The sequence below is a fragment of the Dasypus novemcinctus genome, chromosome 9 (genome assembly GCF_030445035.2).
Source record: "Dasypus novemcinctus isolate mDasNov1 chromosome 9, mDasNov1.1.hap2, whole genome shotgun sequence".
Classification (NCBI taxonomy): Eukaryota; Metazoa; Chordata; class Mammalia; order Cingulata; family Dasypodidae; genus Dasypus; species Dasypus novemcinctus.
In genome coordinates this window covers 75,080,177-75,097,577 of record NC_080681.1, presented here as the reverse complement: position 1 = coordinate 75,097,577, position 17,401 = coordinate 75,080,177, and the positions used below count along the sequence as shown (strand labels likewise).

Genomic DNA, 17,401 nt, shown 5'->3' with positions numbered 1-17,401 from the left:
CATCTGTAAAATGGAAGCCATAATACCAGCTCACCAGGGAGCCCAAGGCATACAACGGGGACTTGGGCGTATACCTGACCACATGAAAGGCTCATTGCTAGAGACAAGAATATTGACAGTAGCAAGAAATGGTATTTGCCAGATAAGATATAGAAAACAATGACAGAAATCAGAGGCAGGATGTGTGGTGGTTTGGTGTGAAGGCAACTAGCTCTGAACACCTTTAAGGTCTAAGAGCAGAACATGTGAGCATGCACTGTGCCCTGCTCAGTTTCCCACGTTCAAGAGCATGCCATGCCATCGAGAATGGGTGAAATCAGATTCCACCTGCCACGCTTAGAAAAGCAGAGATGAAATAATACATGTATAAAGATTAAATGCTTTAAAATTTAAGATATTTTCTTGTTTTTTACTTGGATGGGGTAAAATTCGGTTACTTGGAGAGTTCATTTGTGTAGAACACTTTATTATTTGCTCATGTTGCTAGGTCAGTGAAACATTTTAATAGAATATTTCTATTTCTGTTATATAGCCTTTATATATACCTATAAAGCATATCCCAAATGAATGATCCTTACAAGTGACCTTAAAAAACTGAAACAGGAGAAGGCTGTAGACTAATGTACCCTGTGAGAGAGGAGTAGAACCTGGACTGACCCAGTTAATACATTAGGGTGCCAGGAGCCTATGTAATTTGTCTGACTTAGTTCTCTCAGCAATTCAATGAAATAAGTATTGGCCTCACATGTATTAAGCATCCACTAGTGCAGATTCAGAAACCAAAAGCATATGTTTTCTACTCTCATGGAGGATACACCATTTTACAGAGGGCACAGTTGAGGCTCAGAGAAATGAAACGCTCTGTTCCAGCACGCGCTTACTACTAAACTGTTTTTTTGGTTTTTTTTTTTTTGGAGGTACTGGGCCTGGGCATCGAACCCAGGACCTTGTACATGTGAAGCCAGAGCTCAACCACTGAGCTACACCCACTCCCTCACTACTAAACTCTTCACCTGCATTTACCGTATTTTCATTCTCACGATGACCCCACTTGTGGGTTTGTCTATCATACCCATTTTATAGCTGAAGAAATGGAGCCAGGGAGTCGAGGAGTTGGGATTGAGGGCAGCAGTGACTCTGCTTGGGCCTTTAATCAAGTTGCTCCCTTGCCTCTGACATCATACCAAGCACAAAGCCCAGCACCAAAGAAGAGCCCAGAAGATGTGTGTTGACAGCACTGGTTTGTTTTCTTGAGAGCACGGGATATACATATTCAGGTTGTGCCAAAGAACTCTTCTGTCTAAAGAGACAGTTATTAAAGGGCATTTGGTGCTGACTGTCACAGATAAGGGGCTGGGAATAGTCGAGGACCATCTCCTCCCCTTCCATCACACATTCTCTGTCTCTGACCTTGCAGGGCTCAAGGGTTCAGAATTTTAGAGCTGGAGTCTGGAAAAGCCTCAGAAAGAGGGGGAAACGCAAAGCAAGGAATACCTTTCCTCCTTCATATAAGAAACTATTTTAGAATTAACTCTGTAGACTTGTTTTACTTTTAGCTATAAAGTTGGTAAAGGAGAAGAGAAACAATACCTTTTGGAGTTCTTCAATTCCAACTTCATAAGTCGCTAAAATAAACATAAAAAAAAAAATTACTCCAAGGCTGTTTATCCACTCATTTCTTATAGTACTCATGATTAAAGCAACTACAAAATTTGCAGAGTTCAGTTTTCTCAGCCTTTATAACATTGATCTAGGTGAAACTTTATCTATGTGGTTTGGGAAATTCTGGGGTCATCGATCAGATTTTAATTTCTCTGGGAATTCCTAGGATGAAATTCACAGTCAATATAAAGATATGAAACAATTTTTTTTCAGTTTCTTGTCTTGATAAGTAGATTCATACTCCATGCTTATGAAAAAAACATAAAATTTAGTGGTAGCAGTCAGAAGGCATACTTGAAAGGGAAAAAGGAAAAACAGGCTAACAAAAGCCTACATCCTACTTCAACAAAATGAACTCCATAGCATGCTTTAAAAAAAAAAAATCCTTGCTTCACTAATATTTTGTTTCCTTAAATAACAGCTTGGAAAAAGTAGACCATCAACAAAGGTTTGAATACCTTTTGATTTTCCAGATAGTTCTGCAAATTTTATTGAATGACATGATGCCAACCTTAATTATTAACAAACACTAGTAGTGTCAGAATTTCCCATTCTGCCCCTTCCTACCTGTGGGGTTTCAGACAAATTATTTCATTCTTTGAACCTCAGCTTGCTCATCTGTGAAACTCATTAATAGAGTTAACAGAGAGATGAAAGGAGATAATGTATTAATAATAAATGTAACATGCATAGCTGAGAACTGAAAAGTGATGCATTTTAAAAATAAGATTGGTTTACTGTTCTTTGTTTAAAAGTTACCTCCAGAAGTTTCCCTCAATGTTAATAAATATTTATGCATAGTAAATAGGACTCATACTCTGTTTTTTAAAAATTTCTTTTGCTGCTAGAGTCATGAAGTTTTAGTTTAGAAAACTGACCAAACAACATGTTGCATTTTTAAGCCTCTATTACTCTAAACATGCAATGCATTGCTAAAATCAGTGAAGGCCTAAGTTTTTTTTAGGGACTCTTGGCAAGCAATTTTTGACACACTGCGCTCCAATTCTCTGTGGATAATTAATTAATAATATGTACTTAAACCTGGGTAACTATATACTTTATTTTTGCTGGGTTTTGTATATTTTGTTCTGTCATTACTTATTTTTAAAACTTTTTTTAGCTATTAATACATTTAACACTATTTGTACATGATGCAGTTTGCCCCATATCCATTCTGAGTACAATTTTGTTTTCTCATTTTAAAAACTACAATCTCCTCTTCTCTCCACCAATTTATTTACCACTCTGTTTTTAAAGAACTTAGAAATCATGATCACATTTGCTTCTCCTAACGAGCTGGTGGAGGTAGATAATATTATTATTCCATCTTAGAGAGAAGAAAACAGAGGAGCAGAGAGGTCCTACCTGCCAAGTCTAGGCCCCCTGCTCCCCACTGAATAGACTTATGGGGGGTCAGGGACATGGGGAGAAAAAGAATAAATATCAGAAGATGGTCTAACTGCTTGTATCCAAAGCTCTAACTGCTTGTATCCTATCTTGGATATCTTGGAGGCCCTCAGCCCTTTGTCCATGTACTAACTCCTTGGGGAAGTTTGGAAAAGTGCCTTTGCCTCTTTGAAAGCTCTGTGTCCCCATCTATTACAGGAAGAGGCAAGACTACTACTAGTATTAAGAGAAACAATAAAAAACAGCAGCCAACAATAGCAAATACTACATTCAGTGGTTAAATATCTTATTTCATTTAATTATCATGGTGAGCACTATGGATATTCCAGTTTGACTGATGAGGAAACAGTCACCCAGAGAAGTAAAGTAACTTGTGCAAGGTCACTTAGCTAGTAAGTGGTTTTCAGTGGTATCATGTTACCTGTAGGTTAGTAAATGCTCTTTATCAAGCTGAGGAAGTTGCCCTCTATTCTTATTTTTTATGAGAATTTTAACATGAATAGGTGTTGAATTTTGTCAAATGCTTTTTCTATATAGATTGATATAATTGCATGGTTATTCTTCTTTAGTCTGTCAATACTGTGAATTTCATTGACTGATTTTTGAATACTGAATCAGCTTTGCATCCCTGGAATAAAATATACTTGGTCACGGTGTATAATTCTTTTTATATCTTGGTGAATTCTATATTCTAATACTGTGTTAAGGATTTTTACATCTATAGTCATGAGGGATATTGATTTGTAGTTTTTTTATACTGTCTTTGTTTTAGTAGAATAGTAATATTAGCTTCATTAAATGAATTAGGAAAAGTCCCTCTTCTCCCATTTTTCTCGAAGAGATAGTATAGCATTAATGATAATTCTTCTTTAAAAGTTTGGTACAGGGAGGTGGACATGGCCCAGTGGTTAGGGTGTCCGTCTACCACACGGGAGGTCTGTGGTTCAAACCCTGGGCCTTCTTGACCCGTGTGGAGCTGGCCCATGTGCAGTGCTGATGCGCACAAGGAGTGCCCTGCCACGCAGGGGTGTCCCCCACGTAGGGGAGCCCCACGCACAAGGAGTGCACCCCATAAGGAAAGCCACCCAGTGTGAAAGAAAGTGCAGCCTGCCTAAGAATGGCGCCGCCCACACGGAGAGCTGACACAACAAGATGATGCAGCAAAAAAAGAAACACAGATGCCCATGCTGCTGACAACAACAGAAGTGGACAAAGAAGAAGACGCAGCAAATAGACACAGAGAACAGACAACCGGGGCAGGGGGTGGGAGGGAAGGGGAGAGAAATAAATAAATAAATAAATAAATCTTTAAAAAAAAAAAAATTGGTATAATTCTTCAATGAAACAATCTGGGCTTGGAGATTACTTTTTTGGCAGTGTTCAATTTATGAATTATGAATTCAATTCCTTAATAGTTATAGGGCTATTCAAATGATCTATTTGGGTGAGTTGTGGTAGTTGTGTTCTTTGTGGACTTGTTCATTTTCATCCAAGTTGTGAAATTTATGTGTGTAGAGATGTTTACACACAAATCATTATCCTTTTATGTCTGCAAACTTTTGGTGATATTCTCCTTTCATTCCTGATATTGGTAATTTGTGCCTTCATTCTTTTTTTCTTTTATCCCCCTCCCCCTTGTGACTTTTTCTGTGCTTTCTGCTCTGTGTGTCCATTCACTGTGTGTTCTTCTGCGTCTGTATTTATTTATTTAATTTCCCCTGCGCCCTTGCGGTTTGCTTGCTGTCTGCTCTCTCTGTTCATTCTCTGGGTGTTCTTTTGTGTTTTGCTTGTCTCTCTTTTTTGTTGTTGTTGCATCACCTTGCTTTGTCAGCTCTCCGTGGCGCTTGTGGGCTGGGTGGCGCTCTGTGGCATGCAGGTGAACCTGCCATCACAAAGAGGCCCTGGGATGAGAATCCAGGGCTCCCATATGGTAGATGGGAGGCCAACTGATGGAGACACAGCCGCTTCCCCTTCGTTCTTTCTTTTTTTTGTCAGTATTGCTAGAAGTTTTTCAATTTTACTGATCTTTTCAGAGAACCAGAATTTTGTTTTAGTTATTTCCTCTACTGTTTTTCTGTTTTCAATTTCACTTATTTATATTCATATATTCATTTCCTTCCTGCTGCTTGCTATGGTTTTATTTTGCTCTTCTTGAGGTAATAACAAATTATTGATTTGAGACGCTTCCTTTTTTAAAAAAATGTTTTAGGTACCTGGGCTGGGAATTAAACCAGGACCTCATATGTGGAAGGCAGTACTCAACCACTGAGCCACATCAGTTCCTCTAAATTGTTTTTTCCACTTGTTTGCTTGTTGCCTGTTTTGTTTATTTTTAAAGAGGCACTGGGGACAGAACCCAGGACGTCCCATGTGGGAGGCAGGTGTTCAACCACTTAACTGCATCCGGCCCCCCCTCTCTTTTTTTTCTAATATAAGCATTTTGTGCTATGTATTCCCCTTAAGCACAGCTAAGCTATGGCTACAAATTTGGTATGTTGTTAATTTCATTTTCATTCAATTCCATGTATTTTTTTATTTTTACTTGACTTTGTCCATGGACTTTTTTAGAGGTATTTTGTTTAGTTTTCAAGATTTTCTGGTTACCTTTTTGTTCTTTATTTCTACTTTTATTCCATTGTGGAACATACTCCATATGATTTCAATTCCTTAACATTTGTTGAGGTTTGTTTCATAGCCCATAATACTGTATTTCTTGGTATATGTTCCATGGATGCTAGAAAAGAATGTGTGTTCTCTTCTTTTTGGAGTGTTCGACAAATGTCGATTAGATCCTGTTGACTGATGATGTTACTGAGTTTTTCTATATCCTTGCTGATTTTTTTGTCTAGTTGTTCTATTAATTGTGAGAGAGAAGTGTTGAAGTCCAACAATAATTGTCTATCTATTTCTCCTCTCAATTTTTAACGTCACATATTTTGCAGCTCTGCTGTTTGGTGCACACACATTTAGGATTATTATGTCTTCTTGGTGGATTGACCCTCTTATATTATGTAAAGTCCCTCTTGTCTCTGGTAATTTTCTTGCTTTGAAATCTACTTTATTTGATATTAGTCACATCTGCTCTCTTTTGATTGTTTGCATGTATATCATTTTTTATCCTTAAACTTTTAATATACCTGTATTATTGTATTTGAAGTGAGTTTATTGTAGACAGCTTGAAGTTGGGTCATGTGTTTTAATCTACTCTGCTAAACTCTTTTAATTGGTATTTTAATATTTAGACCATTTACATTTAATTATTTAATTAGAACTTTGCCATTTTATTTTTTTGTTTTTGATTTTTTGTTTTTCATTTCTGTTTTATATTTCCTGTCTTCTTGCGAGTTACTTGAACATTTTTTAGAATTCTTTAAGGTGTTTTTAAGTGTATATCTTTGTACAGCTTTTTCAGTGTTTTCTCTAGGTATTACATTATTTATACATAATTTATCACAGTGTACTGGTGTGGAAATTTTATCAATTCAAATAAGTTTGTAAACCTTACCTCCTGTAACAGTTTGATATTGTTTATAAATTCCAAAAATAGATATTGGATTATGTTTGTAAACTGGTTCATTCCTCTGGGCATATTAGATTATATTGGATTCAGAGATTTCACTTTTACTTGATTAAATAATGATTGAGGCTTTGATTGGGCCACATCAGTAGGATGTTGAGTCCCCGGCCCCTTGATGGTGGGGACTCACAGAGAAACTGCACCACAAAAAAGGGAGTTTTGAGTTTTGAGCTGGAGCCCTGGAAAGTAAACACACAGGAGAAGAAGGAGGAGGAATAGAGAAGGCTCACTAGACACAGCAGAGGCCCTGGGAAGAGAAATGATCCTAATAGCTTACAGCTGCAGCTGAGCCCAGAGCAGAATGAGCCCCAGGAGAGAAACTAGAGAATCCCAGCCTATAGCTGAGACTGGAAGGAGCTGGGACCACAGAGCCTTATGAAGAAGACGGCAGGCTGGACCCTCTTGGCAGCCAAGAGAGTCTGAACCCTCGCAGACAGGGCCCGCCATCTTGCATCAACACATGCCAACAGACTCTGGGTCAGAAAATATCTCTTATGGTATCTTGAGTTGAACTCTTTAGGGTGTTGTGTCTATAAGCTTCTACCCCAAATAAATAGCCTTTATAAAAACTAACCAGTTTCTGGTATTTTGCATCAGCACTCCTTTGGCTAATATACCTCCCTTTATGTCTTTTTAACTTTCCCGATAATAATGTAGCTATCTTAAATATTTCCTTTATATACATTTAGAACTACATCATTGTTATCATTTTTACTTCAACCATCAAACAATTTAGAAAATTCAAGAGAAAAAGGAAAATATGTTGTATTTACATGTATTTTTACTCTTTCCATTTTTCTTTCTTCTATACTGATGTTCCAACCTTTTTTAAATCATTTTTTTTCTGTTTTGAGAATTCCCTTTAGCCATTCTTATATATTTTTTAAAGATTTATTTATTTCTCTCCCTTCCTGCCCACCCTGCCCCAGTTATCTGTTCTCTGAGTCCATTTGCTACATGTTCTTTTTTTTTTTTGTCTGCCTCTGTTGTTGTCAGTGGCCCAGGAATCTGTGTTTCTTTTTAGTTGTGTCATCTTACTGTGTCAGCTCTCCGTGTGTGCGGCGCCATTCCTGGGCAGGCTGCACTTTCTTTTGTGCTGGGTGGCTCTCCTTATGGGGCACACTCCTTGCACGTGGGGCTCCCCTACACGGGGGGCACCCCTGTGTGGCAGGGCACTCCTTGCATGCATCAGCACTGCGTGTGTAGCCATTCTTTTAGGGTAAGTCTGCTAGAGACAAATTTTCTTAGTTTTCCTTCATCTGAGAATTTCTTGATTTCCCATTCACTCTTGAATCATATTTTCACTGGTTATAGAATTCTTTCAAGACTTTGAAAATGTACCACTTCCTCCTGGCCTTCAGGTCCCTGATGAGAAATCTGTCATCTTCTGAATTGTTTTCCCTATAGGTAAAGTGTTGTTTCTCTCACTGCTTTCAAGATTTTTTTCTGTATATTTCATTTTCAAAACTTTCATCATGTGTATTGGTACAGATTTCTTTGTGTTTGTCCTGTATGGGTTTCTTAATCTGTACTATAGTTTTATATGTTATGCCAAATTTGAGATGTTTTCAGTCATTAAATTTTTTTTTTTTAAGGTACCAGGGCTAGGGATTGAACCTGGGAAGCCAGCGCTCAACCACTGAGCCACACAGGCTCCCCTGAGTTGGTTTATCATTTGTTTGCTTGTTTTTTTCTCCCTCCCCCAAAATGGCTCCCTTGCCTGTCTGATTTTTTGTCCCCCAGCAGATGGCTCCCATTGTCTCTGCTCATTGTGTCTACTCATCTTCTTTAGGAAGCATCAGGAACTGAACCTGGGACCTCCCTTGTGGGAGGTGGGTACCCAATCATTTGAGCCACATCCATTCCCTGCTCATTGTGTCAGCTCACTGTGTCTGCTCATCTTTTTTTAGGAGACACCAGGAACCAATCCTGGGACCTCCCATGTGGGAGGTTGGCACCCAACTGCTTGAGCCACATCCTCGTCCCTGTTTTTTAGGAGGCACCAGAAACCAAACCCAGGACCTCCCATGTGGGAAGCAGGTGCTCAACTGCTTGAGCTCCATCTGCTCCCCTATCATTACTTCTTCAAATACTTTTCAAATACTCTTTGTGACCCCATTCTCTTTCTTCTTCCCTTCCAAGACTCTGATGACATGAATGTTAGAAGTTCTGCTACAGTCCCACAGGTTCCTGAAACTCTGTTCTTTTCTTCAGTCTGTTTCTCTCTGTGGTTCAGACTGGGTAATTTATATCATTTATCATTTGGTTCACTGATTTTTTTCTTCTGCCCCCACCATTCTGCTGGTGAACTCGTCAATTAAGCTAATTATTTTGCTTATTTTATTTTTCAGTTTAGTATTTCCATTGGTTTTTCTTTAAATCTTCTATTTCTTTGTAGAGACTTTCAATTTCTTTGATTAAAATTTCTATTTTTCATTTGCTTCAAGCATGTTTATAATTGCTTATAGAAGCACTTTAAACTTGCTGCTTTAAAATCTTTGTCAGAAAATTCTAACATCTCAGTGTTGGCATCTATTAACTGCCTTTTTTATTCACATTGAGATTTTCCTGGTTGGTATAAGTGATTTTCTATTAAAACCTGGACATTTTTGAGTATTATGAGACTTTGGATATTGTTTAAACTTTCTGTTTTAGGTATCTTTCTGAGATCACAGATGCAGGGAAAGGGGGAGGACCTCCTTTTCCTGACAGGTTGGGGTACAAGTCCAGACTCCCCACATGGCCTCTACTGACTTCATGGTAGGGAGAGGTCCCTCATTACAGCTGGGCAGAGAGAGATCTGGCTCCCCACATGGCCTCCACTGACACTACAAGGATGGGGTGTTACCCTTGTTACCACTGGGCATCTGTGAAAGTCTTGACATTCCACAAAGTCTCTTCTGACATCACCCCATCAGGGTGGGGAAGGGGCACCACAACCATTCTGGGTGTGAGGGAATGGAAGTCCAAGGTCCCCACTTGGCCTTCACTTAAACTGAGGACAAGACCTTGTCACTGCTTGTTGGGGATGAAAGTCCCAGTTCCGTACTCAGCCTTCTCTGACACCACTCCAGCAGAGGGATTGGGGTACACTGATAAGGGGAGAAGTCTAGGTTCCTTATTCAACTTTTTCTACTATTAGTGAGGTTGGGACTACAGTTTTTTTCTGTGGTATTTGGCTGAAGTAGAGTGGTGATTGTCTAAAAGTTTTCTGTCTTGCTGGATTGTCTCTTTCCTGATTCTGTGGCTGGAAAGAGCAGGCTTTTACTAGGACTTTTTGGTCTGTACCCATTGGTGTTACTGGATTGCTAGCTTCCTCATCACCAGGCCCAAGATATATAAAACAAAAACCCAGGGAGCTTATCACCATGTCATTCCTTGGATTTCACACCTCTAATCAGCCTTCCACCTTCTATCTTTCAGTCTACTTATGATAACATTGTATATAAAGGACATGGTTTTTAGTTCTACTGAACAGGAGAAGTAGGCCAAAGTATATCTTCCCAATGTGGAATTCCATTTGATTTTAAATTATTTATTTTATTAAACACAGAACAATTCCACAAACAAGTTATTACACTTGTTTTATAGATGAAGAAACTGAGGTTCGGAAATAAATCTATCAGTAAATGGTGTAAAAAGGATGAGAGACCCTGGGAAGAGAGTCAAATGAACAGGTACAAGTAGGGGTGAGATAGCCCACTTCCTTCCTTTATTTTTCCTTTAGAGAGGAGTACAAAGGGGAAGATGGTGATACATAACAGAATCTTTTTGATCCCAAACTAGTTCCCCAGCTTCTTCAGCTCTAGCAGGTTGATACCTGACTCCCACAAGGATGTGTTCTCTGGCAGGGAGGCCCTAGCCACCCTTGCCCTTCTCCCAACTCATTCCTTTTCTATTATCCTATGCTCTATTAAATAGTAATGAATCAGTGGCTTATTTTCCAAGCCTTTTCTCTTTTTAGCCTTAAATACTTGCCTCCCCAGTACACAAAGACTATCTCAGGGAAAAATCCAAAGAGGAAAGAGGAATATAGAGGTTTCTGCTTTGGGTGCCTCAAATGATATCCCCAGCAGGCCCACTTTGAGCATTTGTTACTTGGAGTCCACACAGCTTTCCTATTCAAAGTGTGGTCTATGGACCAGCAGCACCACCTGGGAACTTGTTGGAAATATCCAACCCAGAGCTACTGAGCCAGAATCTAAATTTTAACAAGATCCCTAGATGAACCTCAAGCACATTAGATTTTAAGAAACTAAAGCAGGGCCCCAGATACCCTATATATGGGGCAATACTGCCTTTTGGGGATCATAGGGGGTGGGCATTGCTTTTCTTATGGCTAGTATTTTACAAGCTATATGGGGAATTCAGACTTTGCCCATTCTAGGAGACAGAGAGTTTCCCAGCAGTTAACCAATCCCTTATTTCCTGGGGGAAGGGAGGGAAACTTCAATGAGTCTTACACAAGAATTTCCTATGCACGTATTACCAGCCAAATGACTCCTCTACTAGAGCCTCAGACTTCTTGTCTGTACAACAAAGAGACTATACCAGATAATTGTTCTCTAACCCTCCTTCTAGGGAGCAAAAATCCCAGAGTGAGAGGAAGGATGAAATAGTGGAAAAAGCATGGATTTTAGAAACAGGCTGAGCCAATTTCATATTAGAGTTCCACCACATATTACTTGTGTGACCTTGTGCAACTCAATATCTCTGATCTTTAATTTTCTGTCTCTAACAATGGACTAATAAAGTCACTATATCAGCAGGGGTATATGCAGAGGACCTAATATGGAACTGTGGCATGTAGTACAGACTCAATAAATACTAGTGTTTATTTCAGTACTAATATTTATGCTTTTTATAGAGGATTGCTGAATTTATAGGCAGGACAAAGACATGGAAACTTACAGAAATGCTATGAGTCTCTGCTTTTTCACCTTCTCACTAGAGAGGGTCCCTCTCTCTCTCTCCTCCTTTTTTTTTTTAAAAAAAAACAAAAAGCTCTGGAACTTTGTCAGCAATACCAGAGGCAGGGAGACTTAGCTCTGAACCAGTGTTCAGATCCATTAAATAAATCCTCTGCTTTTTTCTCAGACTGTACCCAGGAGCCTATGGTCTGTCATCTCCTCCAAACACTGAGTAACTGGGGCACTTCAGGAGACACCACAAAAAAGAAAGATGAAGTTTCTTATGGGTGGAAAAGGGAGGAAAATGAATCACCATATTTTGATTTTCCTTTCCACATATCTACAAAAGGCAAAACAATTAAGTAGATTGATGAGGGAGAGAAAATAAGTAGTAGGAAAGAGACAACAATAGGAGTCATTGAAAGAACACTGTTGTCCAACTGGATTTATTTTTTTAAGAGAAAAGACAATGAAGAGAGAAGGGTTGGGGGGGGTGGAGATAGAGATGGGGAAAGAGGAAGGAAAGGAGGGAGAGAGAGATGGTAGAGCAGCATGGCTATGCAATTTTAAATGCACCGTTAGTTAGAGGAAAAATACCATTTTTGACACATTTTCATTCCACCCAAGGTTACAATATTAATTGACTTAGCAGACTTACAATCCGCAATTTCTTTTGTAGTGCACAGGTTAATGGAGTTGCCAGAGTGTCTCAGATATGAAATTGTTGCCTCATAATTATGTGGTTCTTCAAATTCAGTGCTGAGAAACATGGAGAAAAAAAGATTACTTAAAAACATTTCTTTAAAACAGTTGAAAACTTTTTAAAAAATTTTTCATCGTTAGGGAAGTAATGTAATTATGTCTGGTCAGTTCAGTGTCCTAAGCAGATATAGAAGGTATGCTCCTTATGCTAAACACATAGGAATTTTGGATAAATATAACAATACAAAGAACTTTACAAAGAATACATAGCTCACCTAGAAATTAATAAAATGAAATCCCAGGTGCCCAAAATAGAGAGGAAACTTACAATCAAAGTTGTGAGAATTGCAGCCAAGGGACTCAAAAGGGAAACTGAAATCAGGTAAAGAAAGATCTTAATTACCAGGGGCTAGGTATTTAATGTCTGAGTCAGAAGGTAAGTCTCAACCACAGGTGGAACTGAGCTGTCAGCAATAAGTTCAAAGCCACAAAAATGATATCCCATCTGTGAAACAAGTTCTAAAAAATCTTTTCACTTAGGGCAGGAACAAGGAAATTTGCTATCTGCCCAAAGGCACAGGAAAATAAAAGAATCACCCTTGCGCAACCAAAGTAGAATATGGGGTATAACACACACTCTCTGTGAATTTCAAAGACAAAGTCAAAATTGGTGGTTGAAACCCAACAACCACCCTCCTAAAGGCAATTCTGAAACCATTTTGTAAAGACCTTTGGAAAACCCATGGCACTTAGGGTTTTCAAAGAAAACACTCAAAAAAAATCTTACAGTCAAAATCTGAAAACAACTTGAGGAGATAAGCTACCATAGTCAGTAGACATCTAATGAGAGAATAAAATAATAGAATAATGTGAAAAAGACTTAAAATAAGTATGTTTTAAGTGTTTGAAGAAATAATGAGGAAAATGAAAGCTGTTAGACAAAAACCAGACAGCATAGAAGAAAAGAACATACAGATCTTGGGACAAAAGAAAGGAGTTGCAGAAATCATAAATATAGTTCCTAAATAAAGATCATTATGTAGAGGATGAAAAGCAGACTAGACACAGCAGAAGAGAGAATTGGTGAATTAGTTAGGTCTGGGGAAATCACCCACAGCATAGCACTGAGAGATTAAAAGATGGAAAATACTCAAAGAAAATTTAAGAGCGGTGGAAGATCAACTGACAAGGTCTAACATACATATATTAGGTATTCTAAAAGGAAAGAAAAAAGAGAATGATGAAAAAGAGTCAATATTCAGATGGTAATAGATTAGACATTTTAAAATTGAAAACAGACATGAATCATTCCATAGATGCGGCTGCAATAGTGAAAATTAATGATAAATACACACTTAAGCAATTTGTAATGAATTAGCATAAGTTAAAGGAAAAAAAATTAAAAGCTGCATGAGAGAAAAGACAGATTTTCAACTAAGGAGTAGCAATAAGATAGCAACAATGGTATCTATGAATATAAAATTCTATTCCAGTTAAATTACTACTTAAAGTTGAGAGAGAGAAAAGGCCATTTTCAAAATACAATAAAATAAATACATTTTTTGAGAAGGATGCCTAGTCTACTCAATGAGGAAAAAATAGCCTCTTAAATTTTGCTGGGAAAACTAGATATCCACATGCAAAAGAATGAAAGTGTACCATTGCCTCACACCATACACAAAAATGAACTCAAAAGAATTAATGACCTAATTATCAGAGATTAAAACTATAAAACTCTTAGAAGAAAACAAAGGGGAATATCTTCAGGATCTTATATAGACAATGAATTCTTAGAATTTACACCAAAAGCCAAACAACAAAAAGCAAAAAATATTTAAATACGATTTCATTGAAGCTTAAAACTTTTGTGCATCTAAGGACACTATCAAGTAGGTAAAAAGACACAAAATAGTTGGAAAATGGCACAAAATAGTTGGAAACCATATATCTAATAAGGGTTTAATATTCAGAATATGTAAATAATCCCTACAACTCAACGACAAAACACAAACAATCTAATTTGAAAATGGGCCAAGGATTTGACATTTCTCCAAAGAAGATACTATGCAAATGGACAATAAGCACATGAAAAAATGCTCAACATCATTCACCATTAGGGAAATGCAAATCAAAACCACAATGAGATACAGTCTACACCAACTAGAATGACTATATATAAAAAGTAGAAAATAACAAATGTTAATGAGGATGTAGAGAAGTAGGAACCCTAAACATTGTTGATGGGAATGTAAATAAAATGGTTCAGTGGAAAACTGTGGAAAACAGTTCAGTGGTTCCTCAGATAGTCAGGTATAAAATTACCCATGACTTGGCAATCTCACTTGTGGGTATATAGCTAAAAGAATTGGAATCAGAGACTCAAACAGTTATCTGTACCCTAATGTTCATAGAAGCATTATTTTCAATATCTAAAATGTGGAAGCAACCTAAGAACCCATCAAGAGATGAATGGAAAAACAAAATGTTGTATATGCATAGAATGGAATATTACTCAGCCATAAAAAGAGATGGAGTTCTGATACATGCTACAACATAGATGAACTTTGAAGTTATTATGTTAAGTGAAATAAGGTAAATACAAAAGGATAAATATTGTATAATTTCACTTATATGAAATAACTAGAAAGTGCAAACTTACAGAGATGAACTGTAGATTACAGATTACCAGAGGCAAGGAATGTGAAGGATTTTGGAGTTAATGTTTAGTTGGTACTGAGTTTCTGTTAGGGGTGATAGAAAAGTTTTGGTAACGATGGTAGTGATGGTAGTACATTATGAATGTAGTTGATACTACTGAATTGTACAATTGAAAGCAGCTAAAATGGGAAATTTTATGTTGTATATATTACATATATATGTTACCACAATAAAAATTTAAAAAACAAAATGAAACCATGAATTTACTAGTCACAGATCTAGCAGAAAAAAAAAAGAAATGGAACTAGTAACGAAGTAGGGAAAGAAACAATTTTGAGCAAATAAATTGGCAAAGCTGTTAGTAAGAATAAATAAATACTGACTATAAAAAACAACATACTTTGAAAAATGTAAGTATAAGATGGAACTAAAAGATTAAACCAGATGGGAGATACAGGAGTGGAGAGGGCTATGGGAGTTATGGCATTCTCAGGTCTTTGCATTATTTAGGAGTAGGAGAGAGTTTTGATTAACATTAGATTGTGATATCAAAAATTTAACTCTAACCACTAAAAAGAATAGAAGTAAGATATTTAACTCCTAAACCAGAAGGGGAATATGAAAGGAGAGGGCTTGAGTGTTTTTTAAAAAAAGGCAGAAAAGAAAAAAAAGGAAGTAAAGAAACTGTATGGTATATTTAAAATGTAAAATATAATGGTAAAAAGCCCAAATAGACCAAGAATCACAATAAATATGAATAGGTTAAACTCTTCCAATAAAATAGTGAGTAACTGATTGGATATTTTTAAAAATTCAGCTATATGCTACCGGTAAGCAGCAAACAAACCAAAGCTCCCAGATAAATGGATAGAAATGACAAATAACCCAAATAACAACAACAACGAAGCTAAGATAGGTATGTTAATATTAGGCCATACTTTAGAAAGACTGATTAAGAAAATGAGAAAAGGTGCACATGTGTGTACATGAACACATGCACTTGTGCACACACACATAAATTAGAGTAAGAAGGGACAAAACTAGAAATCGACTTAAGTTTTTAGAAATCTAAGAAAATGTTATGATAAGTTTTCTTTCAACAAATTTGATAATTTAGAGAAAAGGACAGTTTTATAGAGAAATACAAAATCCCCACCATGACTAAGGAAGAGACATAAAAACATATAGCTGATTAAAGAGATTGACATGAGGAGGGGATTGGGCTCCCACCTACTACATGGGAGGCCCCTGTTTTGGTTTCTAGTGTCTACTAAAGAAGACAGTGAGCTGGCATGACAGGCAAGCATGGCAAGCTGATACAGCAAGAGACACAAGAAGAAAAACATAATGAGAGATGTAACAAAGCAGGGAACAGAGGTGGTACAAGGAATTAGGTGCTTCCCTCCCACTTTGGGTTCAGTTCCTGGTGCCTCCTAAAGAAGCAAGGAAGATGACCAGACACAGCAAATGCAAACCACAAGGGTGTAGGGAGAAATAAATAAAAATAAATCTAAAAATAAAAAATAAAGAGTGTGATGCAGCAGAATGCATACCCACTTTCCCCACCTCCAACCCACCTCTCCTCTTGCCCCCAACAAATAATTTTACAGGCAAGTTTTAATAGTTGCAGAGAACCAAAAAAGGAAAATCATTCCTATTTATTTTATGAGTATAGTATAATTTTGATGCAAAACCATAAAATGACCCAACATTAAAAAATATATGGAGAGGAATTTCTGGGAAGATGGCAGAGTAGGGAGCTCCAGGACTTACTCCTTCAAAATGCTAGTGGATAGGCAAGAACAGTCTGAAACAACTGTTCTGGGGATCCTGAGACCAGGGGAGCACTATATAGCATCCAGGAAAGAACAGAAGGAGGAGGCTGAGAAACTGTGGATGCTCCACCCAGCTGCTGGCACCTATTGCTCACTCTCCAGGTGGATTATCTCAGGATCTGGTCCCTACCTGCTGTAGATGGAGAGAGACATGGAAGTCCTCTTCCCCAAGAATGGGGTGGGGGAGGCATGGTTGAGAACTGATCGTGTCTTATGATTGGCAAATTCAGATCACTGGGTCCCAGCTCTAAGCTGCTGTTTCAGCCCACCCTGGACAGGGATGGCCATGGCCATTGTTTCAACCACATCCCTGTCAGGGGCAGAGATGTTGGAGGTTTAAGATACAGTACATTCTTAGGGCTGTGGGAACAGTTTGAAGAGTACCATCTACTGGGAAGGCAGGAAAGCACAGCCTCAGGGAGTAGTCAAAAGGCTTCTAATGTCTTTTCTGATCCCTCTCCCCAGGGCTCTTTGGAGTTGGCCTGTGCCCTCTCAATGGGACCCTGGTCCTGCTTTGGCTGGGAAATACTAACTTGGGAAGGGTCCTCTATGGAGTGACCCTCCTCCCAGGATTTGCCCTCCAGGCAATAGCAGTTATAGGCAATGAAAGTAGTGCAAAAAGTATAGAGGCAAAACAAAAACAGCAGAAC

General features: G+C 37.9%; 1 protein-coding gene across 3 annotated transcripts in view; it reads right to left on the bottom strand.

The window, feature by feature from the left end:
* Positions 1–17,401, bottom strand: part of FYB2 (FYN binding protein 2) — a 172,756-nt gene that overhangs the window by 57,535 nt on the left and 97,820 nt on the right. For all 3 annotated transcript variants that reach the window (XM_012527894.3, XM_058303512.1, XM_023590845.2), the window contains exons 5-6: positions 12,215–12,315; positions 1,591–1,625 (exon numbers count right to left, since the gene is read on the bottom strand). In XM_012527894.3, the coding sequence (XP_012383348.3) occupies positions 1,591–1,625; positions 12,215–12,315 (136 nt within the window). The remainder of the gene's footprint in view (positions 1–1,590; positions 1,626–12,214; positions 12,316–17,401) is intronic.